This window comes from Leptonotus elevatus, chromosome 19, assembly GCF_054856555.1.
Source record: "Leptonotus elevatus isolate MCC_2025b chromosome 19, RoL_Lele_1.0, whole genome shotgun sequence".
NCBI lineage: Eukaryota > Metazoa > Chordata > Actinopteri > Syngnathiformes > Syngnathidae > Leptonotus > Leptonotus elevatus.
In genome coordinates this window covers 1325076-1340841 of record NC_141257.1, presented here as the reverse complement: position 1 = coordinate 1340841, position 15766 = coordinate 1325076, and the positions used below count along the sequence as shown (strand labels likewise).

The 15766-nt window shown below is 42.9% G+C and overlaps 1 protein-coding gene across 1 annotated transcript; it reads right to left on the bottom strand.

Annotated features, from left to right (window-relative positions):
* Nucleotides 1-17: 17 nt before the first annotated feature.
* Nucleotides 18-8206, bottom strand: LOC147157384 (protein L-Myc-1b-like). The gene is made up of 3 exons (XM_086061953.1): nucleotides 7998-8206; nucleotides 6715-7430; nucleotides 18-2748 (listed from the first exon to the last, which is right to left on the bottom strand). Exons 2-3 carry the CDS (start codon nucleotides 7400-7402, stop codon nucleotides 1961-1963), a joined length of 1476 nt encoding a protein of 491 aa, XP_085918079.1. The 5' UTR covers nucleotides 7403-7430; nucleotides 7998-8206; the 3' UTR covers nucleotides 18-1960.
* Between the last annotated feature and the right edge of the window lie 7560 nt (nucleotides 8207-15766).

The window sequence follows — 15766 nt, the reverse complement described above, 5'->3', positions numbered from 1 at the left end:
ACAAATAGGTCCCGATATAATGTCAAACAATTACATTTATTGATTTTCTGACCGACTCTTCATACATATAGGCTTATGAGGTACAGAAAAAAAACAAAAGTGCTGAAACAAGGCTCCATAAGTCACCAACTGCAAAAGTATTAGCAACGTCCACGTCTGGCAACAGATACAAATCGAACATTTAAATAAGTGATGAGGCCTTCGGCGGAAATAAAACGAGGGGCATCTGCTGGTTTGTCCTGAATTGATGAACGGAGGGATATGGAAACGCGGTGAATCATTGAGTCAGGGAGGGGGGGTCCTGAGGTTGTAACATACAACGGGATATAAGCAACAAAGCTATTCCTGAGTGCTGGCAAGGTCAGAACATGCTACTCTGAGTTATTTTAGATTGCTTTTGGACTGCGGGGAGCAGCGAGCATGCAAAAAGCAGTAACAATAGGATCATTAAGAGCCTTCCTTCCCCACCAAGACGGTGCTACAGCTCCAGAGGCTTTTAATCACATTAATATGACATGTCCGCATTCAGCACACAACCACCAGGTAGGCCCCTGACAGCCACATTAACAAAAAGCAGCTCACACGCAACACAGCTCTGTAGGAAAATAGAGTATCAAACTTTAAGTGTGACTTTTTTTTCTTTCTTTTTTTTTGTAGCCCAAGACACAAAATGCAAACAAAGAGGCATTGCTGTGTGAAAAGTGTTTCATGTTCAACTGTGTTTTGTTTCATTTTATTAACAAAAATAGAAGCTTCGCGTCATCTCTGGAAAAAAAAGCCAGTAAGCTTTAAGATGCAAATGGGGAAAAGAAAAAAAGAAAAAAAACTTGGGGAGGAATATAATACACAGCTCTGGTTTTGGTTCAGAAGGAACTGTACAGAAACGGGCTACTATGTACACACAACGGGATCGCCTGCAAACTTGGAAAGGCGTCTTCTGGAGGCATCCGCAACCTATCAAAAGAAACCTTCACAAATAGAACTAGACAGCAAGAAAATTGAAATACACCGTGTGTTTCATTTCCCAAAACGGTTGACAAACAAAACCGAAGCCCTCGTGGGAATTTCTTTTGGTTGCTCTACTGAAGTCGACATTCACCTTTTGGCTGCTTTCCATGGCACAGTAAATTCTACAGTTGTACAGATTCTAGTTTGAGGGGTAAAATAGAATCCCCCCCCAAAAAATTGAGAACGCTACAAATAAGTTGCACTTGAGCTACAAATGGTCACAGCTTGACACCATTTAGTTCACGTTGTAGGGCTATGGAGAATGGCACAAAACGGCGCAGAAATAAATGTTCGGGGAGGGGGGGGGGGTCCTTCAGTCTGTTTGGATCAGACACCACACGGAGACCCCCTCCACCCATGCTACATAAGAGTCTAATTAGCATGGGACAAAAATCTCTCTTTTTGAATGAACCTAAAATATTAATTTGACCTCTTGTTGCTCTCAACTAGAATGCTTTTCTGTCAATCCTCCAGTCTCCACTTCCCTCTGAGAAACAGTTTTTAGGTACTATTGATCAATTTATGCATCTTAGACGACCAATACCAGTTCCAAATGAAGCAGGAAATTCATGTGCCATTTTATGGATGCTACTTTCTTGTAGGTTGCAACAAAGAGACTGGAAGAGTCACAGAAAGGCGTAGATGGATGTTCTCGGAAATGTATTTGGGAATCGGCTGATTACATTGAACACAGTTGGCCATGTGGATTCAAAAGAACGATTTTAGTGCATTTTAGGTTCCATGCCCAATATCGCTAACTTTTAGCAAGCAGTGTATGGAGATAACCAAGGACCTGTTAGCTTACCGTCCTCCGACCTGACAGCCTTCGTCTATCGCTCAGAAGCAAAATGTGCAAATCACAACAAACAAACAAAAAATTGAAAGAAAATCCACCCGCACAATTCCAACATGTCTTGAAGAGTGTCCATTCAGTTTTCAGTTTCAAGAGCGTTCAAGATCGCTTAAGCTGCGCCAACCTCTGCAGCAGCTGCGCCTGCTTGGCCTTCAGCTGCTTCCTCTCCTGAACCTTCTGCCGCTCGCCGGCGTGCAGCTGCCGCAGGTACTCGGTGGCCCGCGTCAGGATGGCCACCTTGGGCGTCTTGGCGCAGTCGGCCAAGCCAGGGATCTCGTCCCGGAGCGACAGGAAGCGCGAGCGCAGGTCATTGCGCCGCTTGCGCTCCAGGAAGTTGTGAGCCTTGCGCCGGTCCGTGTCCTCGCAGTCCGACGACTGCGGGCTGGAAAGTGGCGGCGGCGTGTGCGAGTGGGGCGGCGAGGACGACGACGAGGAGCAGCGGGGCGACGACGGCGACGCGGGAGACGAGGCTCCGAGGTCGGGCGACTCCGAACGGGCCCCCGTCGCGGCCACGTGAGACCGCCTGCAGTCCAAGTTCGAGGGGGCGTGGCCGAGCCGGGGTTGCTGGTAGTGGGAGTGCTGACCCGGCTGGTGGTGCGCCGGGGCCGAGGCCTCCTGCCGGAACCTCTTGCGGGAGGCCGGCGGCTCCGCCGACGATGGCGGGAGCGTGTCCGGCGACGGGGCGGCGTAGTTGTGATGCTGTTGATGGATGGAGATGTGGAACCGCTTCATGCAGGGGGGGTCCAGTGGGTCTGCTCGCACCGTTATGGTCGCGGGTTTGCGGCCGTGGACCAACCGGCGGGGTTTGCGTTGTTGCTTGTGCTCCACGGTCACCACATCGATCTCCTCTTCATCGTCGTCTTGGTCATCATCATCATCATCGTCATCTGGAAGGACAGAGACCAGAGTGAATAGAGTGAACCCCACCTAATTGTGGTTCATTATTAAAGGGGAAGTCAAAAAAATATTAATTATTGACTATATGTTCTATGCAGCCCCACTTGTCTAAATATGGTATTCTGGTTAATATTTCGTTAGTGGAATACGAGTTAAGCAGCAAAATCCAGCCGTTTTTAATCCATCTCAGAGGGGCGGCCATTTTGTCACAGCACAGCTCCAGAAAAAAAGGTGAGCTATGATTGGTTGTTGCCTGTGCCCCGAGTATCATTGATGTCATCTTCAGTCGACAGCAAGTGGCAAAATGGCCGCCCTCTAAGATGGATAAAAACGGTTGATTTTGCTTCATAACAGTGAGGTCACATAACATATTTGTCATGAAATGTTTAAGCTTGACTTTCACTTTAATAAATTTACCAATTTGAGTTTATTGAACTCATTCTATAAAAGATTAATTCAATGCACTTTTTTATCAAATCTTTTTTATATTTTTTTTATTGAAATGCCATTACAGGGCCCAAGCTTGTCTGAACAGAGAGAAAAAAATTATGCTTATTAAAACTGCTGTGATTTTTGTAGTAAAAAAATACTACGGTCAATTATATGAAAATTTTTTATTTAATTTTTTTTATATGCCCGGACCCTCAAAGGCTGTTGTAATAAATACTATGTCCGAAAGGGAAAATAAATTTGAAAAATTAACCACAATTTATTTTTATTTTTTTACAATTCCAGATGAAAATTTTTTATATATGTTCTCATAACGCCAAACAGCATTTGGCTTCCTGAGTAGAAATTCCCAATCTTCATTCATTCATTTGGACAAAGTTAAAAAGGCGCTCAGGTGGAAATGTATTTTCTACGCTGCTCAGGATCCCTCGTTGTTTCATTGACTTCAACAGGAGAAGGACTTTTCAACATGGTGCGAAAAGGCTTAGCGAGACGCCAATCCTGGCAATAGAAGAAAATCTGGAGGGATTTTCTCTGCTCTTGTAAATTGAAACGCGCTTTTAAAGTAATTGCACCTCAGCGGATTACACTGCTCGGGAAGTAGTAATCTCTCGAGGAAGGACACCATAAAATAGGTGAGAGGAGTTTGAGGGAGGCGGGTCCAAAGGAACACTATCAAAAAAAAAAAGAAAAAAAAGCTTGAATGAAAACTGTCCAATGATGACTACTACTATTTTTTTTTCCTTCTCTCTAATCTGAATCAGAACTGGCGTCAAAACTGAGTTGCGCAAACCCCGTCGACCTCGTCCCCGGCCGGGGGCCGGCGCTGCTCACCCCGCTGACACAATTGGTGCCGCGGCATGTTGAATGGAGGAATGTAGCAACAAGTCCCCTTTGTGACATTCCGCGCGCCATTATGCACGCTCCCATTTCGACATCACATGCTCGCCTACATACCGAGCTCACGGGGTGGAAATGCAAAAGTAGGTCTCCAAGTTTGGAACATATTATAGAAAGGCGACCTTTTAATTGCTTGTTTATTAATAGTCCAACCCAAGTGTGAAATTAACCAATCAAATCTTTGAACCCGAAAATTGTCCGAGTGAGCCCTCCTAAAGTTCCACCCCGCTGTTGTGTAATGTAACCAATTCACATCGCCTTTGACCTGGTGGCTACACTAGCCTAATGTCCCGAGCCACTTTCAAACCACAGTCGGACTACGTCGTCAAAACACGGTAAGCAGAGCTGCATTTCACTTCAATGGTTCATAAATGTGTTTACTCGTTACAAATAAATGCTCTAGGTGGCAGAAGGGACAATTAACCCGTCCGTGTATACGCCAATTGCCATTCGGAAAACAGAAAACCTTCATGTTCAAACTAGCATGCTCAGATTTCACATTGAGGAAGAACATCTGTGAATAAACTGAGGTTGTCATTATTTCGGTGTGCAGCAGACCCCCACAAACTCGCGGATTGGTAATCACGGATGGTTGGGATTTTTTTTTTTTACATTAAAAAATAAAATAAATAAATTATTTTGTGTGGTTTTTTTTACCCACATTTCCACCCGTTTTTTGTGTTTCAGCTCTTTTTTTTAAGCATTTTAGAATAATATTTACATCATTTTTTTCCCGCTATTCGGTCTGCATAGCACAATTGTTCAAGTCATTTTTTATCTTACGGCTACAATATGAAATAATTTTTTTTTTTTATGTGCTTGCTAAAAAAAAAAAATCCTTCATGAAAAACATCAAAATATGATTGAGGCAACTATGCTAATAAGCTAGCAATAATTACATTGTTCCACCGAAGATTTGATTTTACCTACTTACAGGAATTTTTTTTTTTTTTTTTACCAATCTTCTGTTATTTGCTGAAAATTTCACATTATTTCCGTTTTTGTGCTCAGGCTAACAACCCGTATAAGTATTGCTTTGATGCCATCTTGTGGCATCTTGATGCCAAGGAACTATATTGAAGTGAGTTGAAGTGATTTATGTAACGCTTTCACTTACAAGCAGTTATAAACCTCATTGGTGGGACGGAGGGGATCAAATACTCGTTGATTTTTTTTTGAGGGGGTTGGTGGTGGTATGCCGTCATAATTTCCAAGGTAAAATATGCGACTTGGCTCTAAAAGGTGAGGAAATGCGGCATACACAAATTGTCGTCGTGGCAACGAGCGCGGGAAAGGTGAGCTGATCTGATCCACCCCCTCAAAACCAGCTCATTCTCTAGGAGGTTCACATAATAGAGTGTACAAACGTGCTGTAATTCTCGATCCCTGGGATATTTTGACAAAAGCATGTCACAGTCACTTATGCAAGACATCTCCTTATCTATCAAGTTGGCGCCAAGCGCAAGATGGCACTGCAGAGGGAGCTGCCGTCGTCGTCGTAAGTCAGAGCGGAGGGGGTGGGGGGGAGAGGTAGCAGCTGGTCTGCTGGCGCCGGGCCAGGCGGCAGATGTTCAGATGGGCGTGTCGCCCCTTGGAGCATGTGTTGCATGCACCAAGGTAATGCAATGCAGTCATGTACCACACGCGCATTCTTATTGGCAGCTAGAGCGGAGCGCCGGAGCTAAATATTGACTCCCGCGGCCTCAGACTCATCATAGATGAGCCGTACACTTCAGGGCTACATAAAAAAAAAAAAAAAATACAGCTTCCATTTTGATAGGAACTCTCAAAGACCAAAATAATCTAACAATGTGTATCATATTAGGAATTGTACTTTGTAGCGGAGTAAAAATGTGGGTTACCTTACCTACACGAGTTAAAAAATTAAACATACTTTAACATGGAGAACAGTTCTACACCATTACAAAACTATAACCAGCGTAGAATTACTGTACAAGTACTTGATACATCAAATTTCCCCAAAAAAATTGCATACAATTTCCAGTATCTGATTGTAAAACAGCCACAAGAGGGCAGCAAATACTGATGTCGGCTGCCGTCAAGAGTACCGATAATAATAAATTTTATTCATAACGCAATTTATAGATTTATAAAATAAATCTCAAAGGGCACAGTACAGGCAACAATAAAAAATAAAGTCAAATTGGTCAAATGAGATATTTATATTAAATATTGTATAATATAACTGTAAACAGTAAACAAAATGTAAAGTTTTAAAGTGTAGTTAAGCAAAAATAATAATAATTGTGTGCCTTTCAGGGGCGTGGCCTATTGTGGAAGTGATGCAGACGCCCACTGCGAGATGGCATCGGCACACTTCACAACATTGGCCACCATCAATTCACATTGGCTTCCTTGCAATGGAAGGGCAACGCCAATTGGTGGCAGTAATGAGTCATTAAGCCGGGTCGCAGATTGCCAATAGTCCACAAAAGAAGAGACCAAATGTTATTAATGTGTGTTTTTTCAACAAACTAATTTGGGGCGATTTTTTTTTAAATTGCGTTTTAACATTTATTTCAAAGGGGGAAAGAGAATGTATCTCAAGGCACGACGGTATTGTTAGATTGTTGCTACACACTGACCTGATGAGTTGGTGTGAGACTCGGACCCAGACGAGACTTGCTTCTTGCAGCCTCCCCCCAAGGGGAAGGTGAGCACAGCGGTCGGGTCCACGCAATCCGCCACCAAACAACCGAGAGGTAGCGCGTCGGCGGGCAAACCCTGCGCCCTCCCCGGGGACATTCCAGTGACCACTTTGGTGTTGGCGGGCGCACCCTTGGCCTGGCAGGGGTGGCAGCGCTCCCCCACCACTCTCTCAAGCTGCCGACCGGCCGAGAACCCGCTCCACATGCAGTCCTGGATGATGATGGAGCTCAGGTTCCCCACGGAGTCCGTTGTCGGGGTCACTTTGCAGGGGAGGTCCGGCTGCTGTTGTTGTTGTTGTTGTTGTTGCTGCTGCTGCTGCTGCTGCTGTTGTTGTTGTTGTTCGTCCTCCTGCCCCAAAAACTGCGACACCCACTCCAGCTTGTCCCCCAGCGTGGGGCACACCAGCCCGAACCTGCCCGACCCCTCCACCGTCCGGATGGGGGACATGGGCGGGGTGGGGACCAGCTCGAATTTCTTCCATATGTCCTCGCTGGGCGCCGTAGACTTGAAGAAATCCTCGTCCGGGTTGTGGTGGTCGTCGTAGAAGTAGTGCTGGTAGTGGTCCAGGTGGTCCATGTCCCAGCTGTCATAACGGGGTGCCGCGGAGGAGCTGATGCCCAGCATGGAGGTTCCCACTCCCTGTTCCTTCAGTCTGCAGAGAGAAGAGCACAATCTGACTGAATCCTCGGCATCCTGAACCCAAGTCTGCATTCATGAACTGAAAGCTGAAAAAACGGAACCCCATAATCGTGCATGTTATCCAATTTCTCAACCATGCAATCCCACCTCTGTTTTGGTACGCCTAGTTAATTAATGCCGCCAGGGAGTTAAGGATTTTAAAAAAAATGTCACGCCGTCTAACAAGACCGGTCACAAACCACTCACTGATAAGTAAAAAAAAAAGTGTGCATTTTCCCTTAGCTGAGAACTTTCAAGTTTCGCAACAGGAGTTTCATTATATAACAGTGTTTTTTAGTAGTAGACGGTGGCAAAGCTGAGAGTGGGGGCGGTTCAGCTGATCAGCAGAAAGGTGATTAAATTAGACGGCGGTGGATCAATTACCGGCGGAAACTTGAGACCAGGTCCGCTTCTCTTAACAATTATTTTAACGAGAGCCAGATGAGCTCAGGCGCAGCAGCTGGGGACTTCAATTACCGTCAGAATCGGTGTGCGAATCAGTTGGAATAGAGGAGGGCGGATTTTTTTTTTGGGTTTTTACCTGCTGTGCACGTTGAAAAACCTGCGTGCTCCTTCATAGATCCTCAGTCAAGCAAACGACCTAAACGGTGAGCGTCAAACGGCGCATAGCTTCTTCTTCCTCCTCTTCGTTTGTCTTCCGCCAGCGTTCGTAAACAGTCGCCAAACAAATCCGGTGTGAAACTTGCCGCAGTAACCGCGCGAGCTGCGTCTGCGTCTGCGTTCACTTTCTTATGCACACTGGCGCGCAGTGTGATTTCCCGGGAAAGGACACTTGGCTATTATGCATAAGAGGGCGGGTCGTAGTAGGGAAGCCACGCCCATAATTTAAAGTGACAGTGTCGCTCATAACAAATAAAGAGTGCTGTTGAGGGATAAACTGTAGCGGTTTAATGTTGGAACTTGGAACGCTTTTAATCGGTCGAAAATTTTTGAAATAAATGGGGGGAAACAAAAATAAAAGTTTGGCTTATATTTGGAATTTTTAAAACATTTTGTGGTAGGGATTAGCTGAACTGTTTTAAAGTTTGAACTGGTCAAACATGAATGAATTCAAACATCAAAGCATTTATTTTAAATCCTTCATATCCGTCATGTAGAAGAAAATTCAGTGCACTAGTAAAACAACTCAGTAATATTTTTTCCCCCTTACTATATGATATTTGGACACACTTTTAGCCTACAAATGTGACAATTTCATGTTAATAGTGAGGCAAAACTGCACTAGTTGGCATCTGCATGTCACTAGTACTGCTAGAGAAGCGCTACATGTTAGCTTGTAGAATTTTATAATGTCACTCGTAGTACTAATATGTAGACGTTGATGTCCAGCTTGAGGTCGTAATAGGAAGCCACAAGTGGGCACCATTCGTGGAACATTTTTACTTAGCCTACAAGTACATGGACTTTAAAGACATTCTCATACGTCTTTCAATATGTAGAGTTGTCAAATTTTTGTGAGTAGAAATACATTTACTTGTGTATGACAAAAAGTATTTAACTCGGGCTTTTATGCAATCAAAACATGTACCTTTTGCTTTGTTACAGTTGTGAACTGATTGACCAAAATGCTAAATTAGCTAATGACAACAACTGAAAAATAGCTAATTATTTTACATGTCTATTTTATACACGTTTGAATTTATTTTATTTTTTACCTTATTTACAAGTAACCGTGGCCTATCTGTCTATTGTAAAAAAAAATAATAATAATGCAATTGTGGCTCTTGAACACAGAAATGTGCCCACCCCTGGAAAATCCTATTGTACGTGGAGGAGTTTCATGGCCACATGCATGTCACCGCATGTAATCAATATTTAGTGGAAGCTGCTTTGCCCTTGCTCTTCAAATGCTACTGTATACACAATGTGTGTGCGTGCGCGTGTGTGTATTCTCAACAGCTGTACACAACAACTGCTGACACTTGTTTTTCTTGCCATACGAAACCCTCTAAGTGAGTCACGGAACTTTGGCTCGAGCCAACGTCTCGAGAACGATGATTGGGAAATATCCCATTTATAACTTCTCCTCCGAAGTTCATCAACAAGCAGACAGCAGGGAAATCCCAGCCCTCGTCAGTCTTCCTATTTAGACACCCCTCATATCTCTTGTCATTGCTCCTCTGTTCCTCTTCTCGCCTTCTTTCTATCCACCCTGATCTTATATACCCCCCCCCCCCCGATCACCCTTGATCAAAAACATCTCGACCCGACATGAAACCCAGAATCATTAGAGGAGCGCCTCTGTCTCTCAGGGGAGATGTCGGGCTAACCAACTGGAGAAACACTCCGCCTGCTCTCGATTTCCCAGTCGGCAGTACGTCCCCCCCCAACCCCCCCCCCCCCCCCTCAGCCCCTCTTCATTTTCTCCCTTTTATCTCGTGTGAAGCACTTAATCGTCTTCCCCTTGAATTAGTCATCCAGAGTAAATGGTGGTGGTAAATGTACAGAGCAGCATCTTCGAAATAGCTCGTCAAAAAAAAAAAAATCTATTTAGATGAAATAAGCGGGCGAGATTTCACATCTTTAGCTCCTTTTGACTATTTTGGCGCTACTATAAAACTATCTTTGTTGCTAGGCTATATATATATATATATATATATATACCCTCTCCAGGGTCCTTCCTCATGTCATGTCAGGTGACCTTCCCCACCCGACTTGACCTTCTCGGCTGATCAATGGACACCTAGTCTGGGGAGGCACCCATCAGCGTGTCTGGCCTTCTACAGGTTCATTTCATGTAATCTGTGAGACCGCACAGGAAAAAGAAGGACAGCTGCTACCACGCTGGATGCCGGTGACCTCCCTCACACACACACACACACACACACACGTACACACGCACACGCAGGCGGGCAAACGCACGCATCAACATGGGAGGGGATTGGCTTTCAGTCCAGATGCTTCTCACATCCATCTACTGCAGACTACGTTTCACGTAAACCTCTAACCCTTCCACCTAAGTATATGCTTCATTTTCAAAAGGTACAGTTTCAGTTAAAAATGAAAAATAAAATAACAGTTCCAGCCATACAGGACAACAATTTTGTTTTTGTTCGGTTCTGTTCCTGAGTGTTGCTATACTGCCCAGTGGACTTTCAGTGGGCATTAAAGTGACCTAATCCACCTTTTAACAACACCATAACGTCACTAAATAAAAACCCATATACAGTAAATATATGTGGCATTAAAGACGAGACAGGCATTTCATGGATTTGAGGATGAAGGATTAAAAAAAATAATAATAATTACCTTTATCTTTTAATACATCACCAAACTTCAAACCTCTGCACAACAATACAGCAGTTCACAAACAATATATATCAATATAAAAACTTTCAATAAATCACATCATACTCACGAGACATGCTGATGCACACACAGGAGATTTTTTTTTCTTTCCTCCAGCCAATCAGTGTAAGCTACTGTTCCACTAATACAAAGTGCTTAATAAGCCCCCCACCCCCCAGAAAACCACAACAAAATAATAAAATAAAATAATCTGGTTCGAAACAAGTCACACAGCAACAGTGTAGGTTGACCAAGCCAAGCTTCATAAAATCCAGTTTTTCTTGAAAAGTGCGCCTTGAAAGTGAAATTTTGAATCACGGTCCGACATCATCCTCCATCATAAATTAAGCTTTGATGCGCGTCAAGCTCGCCCAATCAGAAGTTAACGTAGCTGAACCAATTAGAGGATGGCTAAAACTCAAATTTTAGATTCACGCCTGCTATCGGGTGAATCTAAAATTTGATTGCGGTGATTTCAATGGTGTGTGTGTGTGTGTGTGTGTGTGTGTGTGTGTGTGCGTGTGTGGTCAACGCCTGCACTGGAAACTGTGAAGGCATTGGACAAAATAATATTTGCACGGCAACACATCAAAGCTGAAAACGGACTGGATAAAATAATAATAATGATAATAAAATAAATAACCCACATCCTAAAAACAATTGGGCCAAAAGGGACCAACCCAACATTTTGGGGCGATTCATTTGACTCTGCTTTTTAAGAAATAACCCAAACACTTGGGTCAAATGAATAACCCACACATTTTTTTCAAGAATCTTTTACTATTTGCCAAACTGCTGCTTTTACTAAAGTGAGTTGTGCTGAGTTCACTGCCCAACGTATAGCTCATTTACCAGCTTTTTTCTTCACTCTGAGCCGGTAGTTGGTACTCGCATTGTTGTAACCACCTAGCTCCAGAACGACCCCCCCCCCCCATTCAAAACCGGCTAATTTAAGCAAGAATTGTCATTTTAACTGGTCAACAAAAAATGCACAATACATTTCCTTTCTTAAAATATGCCCTTGTTGGAAAGACACGAGCCTGAATTTCACACAAATTTCAAAACCGTAATGAAGATACGCGCGGCAAAATGTTTGCGGTGATTTCGAATGGAGCAATTACAGCTGCACAATGTGGCCTGTCAGTAATTGGCGACGGGGATGTTTCCCATTATGAGCAGAAAATCAAAATAAGCGATTAGCATAAATACAAGAACAACAGCAGCATGTCATTAAACGCCATATTGATTTTAATCAGTGACGCAGCAAATTGGAAAATTACCACTGGAAAAATGATTGCGGGAAGAATAATGAATACAAAGGCGAGCGTGCTTCCGTTCAGGACGTCATGTCTCCGCGCCGTATCGACAGGTCACCTCTCCACCTTGCCTATCCCCGAATTACGCTACCGCTGTTGCTCACTTCTTCTCTCCTTCCCCCCCCCTCCGTGACTTTTATTGCATTCTGGGTAAAAAAAAATCAATCCCGGATTAAGACGCTGTCAGTGCAGGCCGGAGAGAAAGAAAAAGAGAACGCGGGGAGAAAAGGGCAAAAGGTATATTTGTGTGGATGAGAAAGTGGCTGAAGATTTATGCGGAATAATCAAGAGGAAGAAGTTCAGAAGAACGCGGAGACGAGCGCGGAGGTGAACGAAAGGCTCCGTTGATATGAGGAGGGAAAGTAACATAGCGACGGATCAGGGAGGTGAAGCGATAACGGTTCACGAGAGCAGACTTGAATGCAATTACATAACTGATACTTGGCGGGGCGATGTTATTGAGCATTCTTGAAGCATTGCACATGAGAAAGGTGTTTCTTTTATTTTTTTAAATTTTTTTTGAGAGCTCAGTATTGTTCATTCGATAATTTTACCGATTTGACATGTCATCATCATTACTCTTTTTTTTTTTTTTTTATGTGTGTGAGGATGTGCATGTGCGTGTGCATGTGTGCGTGCGTGTGAGTGTGTGTGTACTCATTAGTTCACCTAAAACCTATTAAAAATCCCATACCGTTCACCTAAACCGAATACTTCAGAATCCAGCTAGAGTCGTGAGGTTGTCAGGAGACCAGAGGAAGGATCAAAGAAAAGAAAGGAAAGTGAAATGCAGCACCGACCAGACATTACCTACTACCCACCGGGTTAGAATGGTGCTTCTAATATTTTGGCTTTTTTTTTTTGTATCCCCAAAACCTGGTATTTGTACAGGGGTGTGTAGACTTTTCATACCCTATATTGCCATACCCATTTTTTTCATCATCATGTGCGGGGTCGACCACATTTGAAGAATATTAGAAACCTGTTTCAGTGCAGGAGCCGTGTGTGCAGGTGTAACGGTGGCCAGTGAGTGTACCTCATATGCAAACGCTCAGTCAACAAGGGGGGGGGGGGGGGGGGGGTAGAAGGCACACACGCCTGCCACGCAACTGTTATACGCAAATGTAAGCAAACAAGGGCGAGTCAATAGTTGCGGAAGTATTCTAGCCACTCGTTTTACCGTATGTTACGTAACCTTTCACATCTGAGATGGACTGATGGGAGTGTGTTTACTGCGATACAGTGGTCAAGAATAACCCAATTTGGGTGAGGAAAAAAAAGGGGCTGATCCATGACTGTCTGTCATTGGAAAAAAAAATACAAAAATAAAGTTGTTTGATATAAAAAAAATAATAATAATAAAAATAAATAAAAACAACGGAAAGTTTGGTCAAATTGACCCAAGTAGTAAATTGCCATCTTTTTTTTTATTTATACCCAATTAAAAAAAAAAAGATGCCAATTTACTACTTGGGTCAATTTGACCAAACCTTGCGTTGTTTTTATTTATTTATTTATATCAAACAACTTTATTTTTGTATTTTTTTTTATTATTATTATTTTTGCCCCAACTGTTTTGAGAATGAGAACTTTCTCGGTTATTTTGTATTGGATGGCCCAATTGTTTTGTAAAAAACTGTTTCGGGTTATTTACCTAGCTTTTTTTTTTAAGTGAACTTTCTGGGTTCTTTTCCACTAAATGACCCAATTTTTGAGGTTGTTTTGTACAAAACGATCCATTTTTTTTGGGTTGTTTGAAACAAAATGACAAATTTTTTTGGTTTCTTTTGTGCAAAATAACCAAATGTTTTTTTGTCAAATTGACCCAAGTAGTGTATCGGCCCCTTTTGGCCCCCAATTAAAAAAAATTTGGGATAACTTTTTTTCTTGGAAGACATTTATCAAATGACATCAACAGTATTATACATAGAAAACCATGCTCCCAGATACCCCCCCCCCCCCTCCATCCTCCGTCTACCCACACACACAAAAAATATCAAACTGTGGGTTTACTGTATCTATGTCCATTCATCCATTTCAACCTCGCATATCTTGTTCAGGCTTGCGCGAGCCTTGCCCAACTGATTTGGGGCCGAAAGGCGGACGACACCCGGAATTGGTCGCCAGCCAGTCAGCAAGGGCACATATACAGTAGAGACAAACAACCGTTCGCACTCACAGCGAGTCACATAAAGGGATGTTAAAAAAAATTACATATATTTGAATGCTGCGGCTTCAAATATTGCTGGTAGGCTTTTATGAAACGCGACATTATTTCTTCTCCTCCATGTAATTTAATCAGCTCTCTCTTTTGGCACCTGTTCCTTTTGTCAACAAGAACACGCTGACCCGCTATTGAGAAGACTTTTTAGCGGTGAGAAGCACAAGCGCGAAAATCACTTGACTTCACCGTGCCTTGAAACTAAAAGTCTAAACCGAGACAGCGGTTCTGTTTTGTCTGCTTTTTTTTTTTTCTTTTTTTTTTGTGTGTGTGTGTGTTAAATGTCGTTTCCATATTTCAGAGCCTCGTGCCCTGACGCCACGTGATCACGCCAAATGTATTCCTCCTCAGCCCAGTCTCGGTACACGGCGTACCCAATTTTAACCAGAAGCAAGTCGTGTTACGTATAAAATGAAATATTTGATGCACAGTCAGCACTTTTACCTGAAGAATTCTGCAGCCTTCAAGTCGACTGTCCTCACTTGCCTTGTGAACGCAGCGAAGATGTAGCCTTGACGAGCTGATAGAGAATTGTGGAGCAGTCGTTTCTAAAAAAAAAAACACACAAAAAAAAATAATAATAACATTCCGACAAATACTTATTTGATGTGAAAAATAAAGTTGGTGTCACATATTTACTTTTACCGAATGGGCTGTACTTTCAAGACATCACAAAGCAAAAAAATGCTTTGATTATGTGATGCTTTCAACTCATCTTTTTGCTTAACATTTCTGATTTCACAGGACTTTGGGATACACCCCCCCCCCCCCCAAACTCATTAGCCAAAAATCAATCACTTTTTTCCCCCACTATGAGTTTAGCATGCTAATTTGCTAAGAGTCAAACGTAGCTTTGAGGCGCTGACGGAAATCCAATTATTTTGGCCTCTTGCTTTTAAGACTGTCTTGAGTGGCAAATCAAATCAAATTCAATATATAGACAAATTGATTTATGGGGGTCAAATGCTAACTAACATTAGCAGCGCAATATCCAGCCTGTTTTCCATGTTCCCCTCCACTAACACACCTGATCATCATGATCAGGATCGTTATCAGGCTTTCTGCGAAGCTTGCTGATGAGCTGATCATTATTAGATTCAGCTGTGCTGAAAGAGGGAGACATGGAAAATAGGCTGGACAGTGGCTCTCGAGGACCAAACTTGGCCACAGGAGTTCAGAACGTTCAAAGGTTCAAGCAGCTTAGTGTCGCTCCCAGTTGAAGTTTACTGTCAAACTAAAAACAAAGAGAATTACGTGTACAATCACCTCGACCTGCTTTAAAAAAATAAAATAAATAAAAAGTCTTTCATTCATCTTAATTGGGAAAGATGGTTATTGCAACAGTTGGGTAAATAAAATAATTTAAAAAAAGGGTTGGTTTAACAACCTGTGCACTCTAAAAACATATTGGGTCAAAAGGAGACTGACCCAAATTTTCGGGTTATTAATTTCAACCAAGTTTGG

What these genes read in the sequence shown, in the direction of transcription:
- LOC147157384 (XM_086061953.1), bottom strand. Translation starts at nt 7,402, where the DNA reads ATGCTGGGCATCAGCTCCTCCGCGGCACCCCGTTATGACAGCTGGGAC. An exon ending in GTCTCACACCAACTCATCAG is followed by an intron (nt 2,749 to 6,714) that starts GTCAGTGTGTAG and finishes CTGTCCTTCCAG; the next exon opens with ATGACGATGATGATGATGAT.